Source organism: Hevea brasiliensis, chromosome 13 (genome assembly GCF_030052815.1).
Source record: "Hevea brasiliensis isolate MT/VB/25A 57/8 chromosome 13, ASM3005281v1, whole genome shotgun sequence".
Classification (NCBI taxonomy): domain Eukaryota; kingdom Viridiplantae; phylum Streptophyta; class Magnoliopsida; order Malpighiales; family Euphorbiaceae; genus Hevea; species Hevea brasiliensis.
This window is the reverse complement of record NC_079505.1, coordinates 69,696,747-69,704,387: the sequence shown is the minus strand read 5'-3', so window position 1 is coordinate 69,704,387 and position 7,641 is coordinate 69,696,747. Positions and strand designations below refer to the sequence as shown.

The window sequence follows — 7,641 nt, the reverse complement described above, 5'->3', positions numbered from 1 at the left end:
AGAAAGCCCACTAAATTATGGCGAGCTACAAGCCCACTAAACAAACCAAATTGAATCAGCCGAACCCTAACCAGAAATCAAACCTCAAATCAAACCACCCACATTTTAGAACCCTAAGAAAACAGGATTGAGCTCTTAATGGAAACACAACTGCCGTCCACTGCCACTGCTTGCCACCATTAAAGGAGCTGAAGAAAAATTGAAGCCAAATGCCATTAGCAACTACGGAGAAACAAAGTCGCCAATCCAAGCACATCTATCCATCCACAACAAAGCAAACTTCCCAGAAACTCATCAAAGCAAGAAAACCCAGCTCAACACTGGCAAAAAGGAGTTGCTGTAAAGCTCTCTGTCACTCTAAGCTACTAGGAAGGCCTTCCCAACCGTGGTGTAGAAGCATTTCCTAAATATGCAAAAACAACCAAATCGCAAGGAAACCCCTCATCATGCAGAAGCCAATCCTCAGACCCAAGGGACGACAACATCTAAATGTCTCCAATTTACTATCAACCATCATCATTTCTATTCCAAACTAGAGACCTCAACCAAAATAAATATACTAGCGCTGCAAAAGAAGCCTTTTCAATAAAGATCTTCCTGCATGCATCTCAACCGAACACAAGCCCACAAATTATACACATCCTAACCTGCCAAGGGGACAGTTGTCCCTAAGATCCAAGCTGTAGGGGTGTACATGAAGCTGTCCAAATCAATAAAACTGATGAAACCGTACTAAGGCCACCCAATTTGTATGGTTTTCATGAATTATATTAATTATGGTTATAAATTACATAAACCAATATATTTCGATTTGATTTTGGTTTTGATAATTATCAAATCAATATAATCCAAACCCATGCTTATTAAAAGCTCCCCTCTTGCTATAAGTAAATATTTTTATATAGTATATGAAGGAACTTATAAAGATTTATTATTAACAAGTTTAATTTGAATTGGATGCATTAAATTATATTTTTTAATTAATAGGTGATAATAATTTTAATTATTCAATTTAATATATGCATAAGTAAAATCTGAGTTAAAAAAACTTTAAAAAGTATTTCATGAACCTAGAAAATTAAAAAAGAAATATTTAAAAAAAAAGATACAAATTAAATTATCAAACTGAAATTTATCATGAACCTAATATATTTTATTCTAAAATTGGAGATATTAGTTCATAAATTTATTTTCTTAGTTTTAGTTTCAAAATTTTTTAAATTGATTTAATTTGAGTAAATATATTAAATTCAACCAAACGGACCTATTTACTACCCTATTAGAGTAGAGACCCAAAATCAAAGCCCTCTCCTCCATGGGCAAAGAAGCAAATAGAAGACAACGGCTCGACCACCCAAGAGAGCAGCGAAGAAAATCCCAAAGAATGAACATTTGTATCCGAATGCCTATACCTAAATTTTGATCTATATCTCAACATTTTCAATTTAAGAAATTCAGAGGTTTGACGGGTGAACACGTTTCGATTTCCAAATAACATTGCCTAAAAATATATTAAAAAAAAAATCTGGTCTGACAAGGGCAAATTCAAATTAAATGCCTAAGGGTCCCACACATGTACTAACTTCTGAAACTGGACAGTTGTCATTATCTTGCACAAAGCCATACTTCAAACCAACATTAGTAGCAAAATTTAACCATCCAAATGGAAGAACAAAGAGAGTCATGCTCTCTCTCCTCTTTTCATCACCTACAACTGCTCTCCTCTGTTCTCTCTCCAGAAGACTCTCCATCAAAACCACCTTAACAAGAACTCTTCCATTTTTCACTGCCACAACCACCACCATGTCCATTAACCTTCAATCCCATGCCTTTGCTGGCAACCCCCTAAGATCCAAAACCCTCAAACCTACTGATCCTTTATCACCTTCCTTAGCCCTTCAAACCCTCAAGGCTCAACTTTTGGACAATTCCCACCAATTATCTTCCATTAATTTCAAGGTTTTACCCTTTAGAAAAGGTAAGCCCCTTGCCTCTTCCAGTAGTGATGGTGATTTTGTGCCAAATTGGCGCCTTGGTTGGATCAGTTTGGCTGATTGTAAAAGTTTGCTCGCTAGTTCTGGGGTTGAATTGAGTGGAGAGAATTTGGTTTATCTTGGTTCAAGGTCTGAGGAGGATGTGGTTTATTGGGCTGTTGATGTTTCTACTGAGGACAATTTGATCAATGGATTCGGTAGCAAGCAATTTTGCTTTGTTGAGCTGAGGACGCTTATGGTGGCTACCGATTGGGCTGATGAGCTGGCCATGGGGGATTTGGCTATTGCTGGCCATGTAAGTCGTTTTGGTCATTAGTAAATTAGAATTGCAGTTCATTTAGATTCTGCTAATTTATGTATTGTTTTTGGTGTATCTAGTTGGATTAATTAGGATTCTAAGGCCTCATTTTATCAGATTGATAGTGTTTGGCATGAGAGTGAATTTTGGTCACGGAGAGAGCAGGAAAATGAAAGAGAGGGGGAGGGAGGTTAATGATTGAATTGTGCCATTTCTGTTACTTCAATGTTATTTTCTGTATGTATCTGCTGAGATATAGTAGCCTCATAATGGTTTCCATTGTTCTTCCTTTCAATGTCTTCCCCATCTCCCCTCTCCTTTTTTCCCCTTCCTGAATTCACAGGTAAAAGTTGTGTCTCTTTACCTAATTTTTTTAAATGAATTATAACCTACAAAGTCCAGATACAGATAGGATAAAAGGCATCATGTGAGATAAGACATGGCAATAGGATACAATTCTGCTGGGATTTGCACTACAAATATTCATACAGGCTATTCATTTTTGTCTCAAAAGACTGTTCTTTGGGGATTTAGGAGAGAGGTTAGTTGCCATGGGGATTCAAAAGGAACAAAATCCTTATGCTATAGTAGAGAAGAGCAAGGATCGGGTGTAGCTTCATAATTAGTAACGTAACTTGTGGGGAAACTTGAAGCTCAATGTAGCAATTTGACTAATTTACATCTCAAAGTTCCATTTTTTTCCTTCTGCTTTAATTTCCTAGTCGCATAAATCAACATTCAAAATTAGTCTTTTGTAGTCTAGGTTGCTATATGTTAGTTATATGACTTTTTCCTCCAATATTTTCTTTAAAAAGATGAATTATGGTCACATTGGTACTCATTTTCACCTTTTAGCTGAATCTTTATAAAAGTTTGAGTTTGTCCCCAAGTCTTAGCACAGGCTTGAGATTTATTCATAACAAGACAATTTCATTATACCATTCTTTTTTAATGTATGATTAACCATTTCGATTATAAGGATTTTGTAAGATCCTTATAGGTGACATAGATGTTCTGTGGATAATTAGGCTTTATGGGTTGATGATCTACTTTGGAAAGGCTTATTTCTATTAATCAAGTTGATGACATGTGCTTGTCGTAGTTTGTCTTATCTTTTTCCCCATTTAATAGTAAAATCTCTCACCATAGAATTTTTGTTCCCTCCTTAACTGTTTCTTCTTGGTTTTGCATCTGGAAATCTTGTTGTTGATGGCTTTATGGCTTTCTTCCTGTTATCTTCCTCACTCTTATATTGGTAAAAGTTCTACTAATCAAATTGGACCATTGTCTGTGAACATACTCTTATTCAACTAGTGCATATGTTATGCCAGTTGATTTGTTAAGATTTGCATATATGTGTAATGTGTTTTGGTTTTCATTTCGGTCAGGCCAGGGCATTGCTAGAATGGCATAACTTAGCACGTTTTTGTGGACACTGTGGATCAAAAGCAGTCCCTATGGAAGCTGGGAGACGGAAGCAGTGCTCTAATGAGCTGTGCAGAAAGAGGATTTACCCTCGTGTTGATCCGGTAGAGTGTTGTTTATGCCTCTTTGCTGTAGCTGTAGTTTGAAATTCTTAGATGGTTGCTGCCTTAATTTCCCCATTGATTTCTTAACCCCATGTTTTGTTTTGACAAGGTGGTGATCATGTTGGTTATTGATAAAGAAAATGACTGTGTCCTTCTAAGCAGACAGTCAAGATTTGTACCCCGAATGTGGAGTTGCTTAGCTGGTTTCATAGAGGTATGAGTCTAGGACACCTTCAATTTTATCTAAATTTTGAAGCACTCTGTTAGGGTTTTGGATACCTAACAAGAGAAATTAGGAGAATAGAAGAAAGAAGAAGTAACTGAGAGAGAAGAAGTAAGAAAGAGGATCGGAAGAAAGAAGAATTAGGGAGAAAATTAGAGAGAAAAAGAAGAAATATTATTTCTGAGATTTCAGTTATGCAATTACAAAGTAACTCTCCAGTTTTATACACATTAGCAGTTGTAACTGCTTATCTAATCAGTTCCAGCTGTTTACTAATCAATTCCAGCTGTTTACTAATCAATTCTAGCTGTTTATTGACTTCTATAACTGCCATCAGCTACTCTCCTTCAGTTACAACAGCCTTTCCCTCCTTTTTATTCCTAAACTTCTTCCTATAATATGTAACACACTCCTTTACAATGAAGCTGCTAAAGCAGGTTTTATATAGCTACCCAATGTAGGTTCCTCTCACAAGTGATAACATTCCTGTTATGTTCTTCTCTCTCTCTCTCTCAATTATTTTCATTTTTAAAATATTTCTATTGTCCTTAGCCAGGAGAAAGCTTAGAAGAGGCAGTTCGGAGAGAAACATGGGAAGAGACTGGTATTGAAGTGGGAGAAGTTGTCTATCATAGTTCCCAGCCATGGCCAGGTATCATTATATATCCATATCTCGTGTGATTGTTTTATGACCATTTGTTTGCATGCTTAATTCTGATTGTAGCAGTAGTTTAAAGAATAATAGAAAATTAGCTTTCCGTGATTCACTAAAATAAACTTGTCTTTGCCAGCCCTATATTAAGTAGTGGCTGTTTCCATGGATAATCTTGTGTTTTTCCACTGATTTCTCACTTATTCTTTCACAAACAGCAATCATGTTCTTTTTGTGTTCTTGCATGTCCTTGAAATACAGTTATTTGCACCATGGCATTATTTACCCATGTAATGTTGATTTTCAATGCATTTGTTCCATTTCATATAAACTTTCTGCCTTTTGCACCCAACTGTTTTTTATTTGTTTCGCACAAATTTAGTCATTTATCATACTGTTGCTAGTTGTCTTTTTACTTTCTGTCTCAAGTTTATTATTGTATCCACTATTTACCTTAGAGATAGTTGATCATTTTTCTTCCTTTTTTTCTCATGCGGTGGAGGGAAGGAGTTATTGTTTTGCAGGTGAATAATGTTTCTGCATTTTCATGACTGAATATATTGTATTTATGCAAATATCTATAATGCATGTGACTAGTCAATTTTTATATGTTTATATAATATGCTGCTAATTGTTGTACTCTCTATTTGGTTTCTTTGTAGTTGGCCCAAATAGCATGCCATGCCAGCTCATGGTGGGTTTCTTTGCCTATGCAAAATCACTTGAAATAAATGTAGACAAGGAAGAGTTGGAAGGTACTTGAAAATGCAGAACTTTGCTGATTGTCTTGATCTTTTATTGGAAATTTCCCTTTCTCTGAATATGAAAGTAATATCTTACTGCTGTTTAGGAAAAAAAAAAAATCACCTTATTCATGGGAAAATGGAATGGGATGACCATTTGCAGTGCTTTGGTCATAATTGCTGTATCATATGAATTAGCTTAGTAGATCATGCAAGAACCTACAACAGCAACTATGGAGCAGTAATGTGCCAAATTTAGTTTCCTTTAGATGGGTTGTGTGTCTACTGTCTAAACAACTCAGATGTATATAGGCTGATGCTTTGGACACATACTATGGGAAAAAGGGAAAAAAGAAAGGACAACAAGAAAAATAACAAATAAATAAATGTGTCTGCTTTACAACTCAGACTCTCAAGTGAAACCTGATTGATGGAACATGTAAAAGTTGTCAAAAGAGTTTATGCATCCTGTCACTAAATTCACTTAATTGCCACTAGACAAAAGTATGGAGGGAATTCGTAGTTCTAATAAAATTCTGTTTCCAGTCTGCTTTGCATTGTAGCTTAACCCAAAAGTGCTCCCTTTTGAATTTCTAGTGGCTTTTTTTACATATTCAAACTGCATTAATAAGCATTCTTTTATTTCTTCCACTTTATGTGCTCTTTCAGTTGCTCCTAGAAGAATTTATTTTGATTCCATGCTTTATCGGTCATACCCCTTTTAATTTTAAACGCTATCTTGAATCGAAAATGTCATGCAATCATCTTATAATTTTTGTTTCTGCATTTGTTATAGGTAAAAATGCCTGATAAGAAGTGTTTTCTCTATATTAATAAAGAAACCAATGAACTTTTGCATTCTACCTGGAATACTATTGGGAAAAACCCAACTCAAATATTAAGAATCTGATCAGATTTCATTTGAAAAAATCACAAAGTTATATATCTTTGCATGTAATTTGTGCCATTGGAAGTTGCATATGTGGATATCTCGAGTTCAGGATTCAACTCTCTTGAGACTTATGATTCTAATAGCTGATGATTGTTGACTGAATTACTAAAGCTGGAATGGATTTAGGAAAACTATTTTGCTTTAAGGTGTGGCAGAGATGCAAAATGATGATAGTATTGAATTTTCTATTTGTATAGATGCTACATGGCACAGCAGAGAAGACGTCCAAAAAGCATTGATGGTTGCAGAATATGAGAAGGCGCAAAGAACAGCAGCTGCCAAGGTTAATCAGATGTGCAAGGGCGTCGAGAAAGGACAGAATTTCTCAGCAGATTTTAATTTAGAAAGTGGGGAGCTTGCTCCAATGTTTTTCCCTGGCCCCTTTGCAATTGCTCACCACTTAATCTCTTCTTGGGTTAATCAATCTTCAACAATTGGAGCTGGAGTTCAATCAAAGCAACCAAGTAATTCTCTGTCTAATTTGTAGCAATCATGCTTTGCTCTCCAAGATATATTCAAGCTTGAACATTACTCTCTTTTTGTTTTGTAAATTCAGTCACTCCCACGTTGTGATAAAGTCCTTAATGGTTTGAAATTCAAAACAAGGGAGAGTGGCAACATTTTTTTTGGCCTTGGGAGTATATCTGTTGTGTAACCGATTAAAATTATTTATAAACCATTCAAAGATTATGTGATTGAATTCATATCCATATGAATTGTTTTACTATTTGGGCGTTCTTGGTTTGTTATTTTTGTTTTCTAGTCAAGAAAAGGAGTATGTTAATCAGTAAGGTGGCCTTTGGTACAAGGTTGGTGAGAGTAATTATTATTTTATGTATTTAAAAAGAGAATATGTTTACTTCTTTACTTTATTAACATTTACTCTTTTAAGGATTAAATATATTAACGTTGAGGGATTAGATTAAAGAGATTAAAATTTATAATGGTAACATTTAATCTTTAATTTTTTTAACTTTCTATTGAACACATTCTAAAAGGTGAGATGTTGCCTTCATTTTGTTGTTTTCTATTTTGTTATTTTTGTTAGAGAGAGAGAGAGGAGAGAAATGGAGAGAGAAATTTAAAGAAGGGGAGGAAGGAAAAATAAGTAAGAGATTGTTTGATTTAGATTTAATTATTTAATATACCAATATAGTTGATAGTATATCGGTATGTAAAATGATATATATATATCATTAAAATTGATATATAATTATTAATTTATTATTGAGATATATAAAAATTAAAAA

General features: G+C 34.7%; 1 protein-coding gene across 2 annotated transcripts; it reads left to right on the top strand.

Annotated features, from left to right (window-relative positions):
- Positions 1-1,642: 1,642 nt before the first annotated feature.
- Positions 1,643-7,118, top strand: LOC110642930 (nudix hydrolase 19, chloroplastic). Of its 2 annotated transcripts, XM_021795132.2 has the most exons (7): positions 1,643-2,289; positions 3,681-3,821; positions 3,931-4,035; positions 4,597-4,696; positions 5,194-5,220; positions 5,359-5,451; positions 6,589-7,118. In XM_021795132.2, exons 1-7 carry the CDS (start codon positions 1,684-1,686, stop codon positions 6,876-6,878), a joined length of 1,362 nt encoding a protein of 453 aa, XP_021650824.2. In that variant the 5' UTR covers positions 1,643-1,683; the 3' UTR covers positions 6,879-7,118. The 2 variants fall into 2 exon arrangements, with proteins under 2 accessions (XP_021650824.2, XP_021650825.2); XM_021795133.2 differs by lacking the exon at positions 5,194-5,220 and having other exon boundaries at positions 1,645-2,289.
- The last annotated feature ends 523 nt before the right edge of the window (positions 7,119-7,641 follow it).

Bases quoted from the DNA above. Each gene is read 5' to 3' on its own strand.
- LOC110642930 (XM_021795132.2), top strand. From the start codon at position 1,684: ATGCTCTCTCTCCTCTTTTCATCACCTACAACTGCTCTCCTCTGTTCT. The intron at 4,697-5,193 runs GTATCATTATAT...TTTCTCATGCGG, and splicing joins TAGTTCCCAGCCATGGCCAG to TGGAGGGAAGGAGTTATTGT. The intron at 5,452-6,588 runs GTACTTGAAAAT...CTATTTGTATAG, and splicing joins AGACAAGGAAGAGTTGGAAG to ATGCTACATGGCACAGCAGA.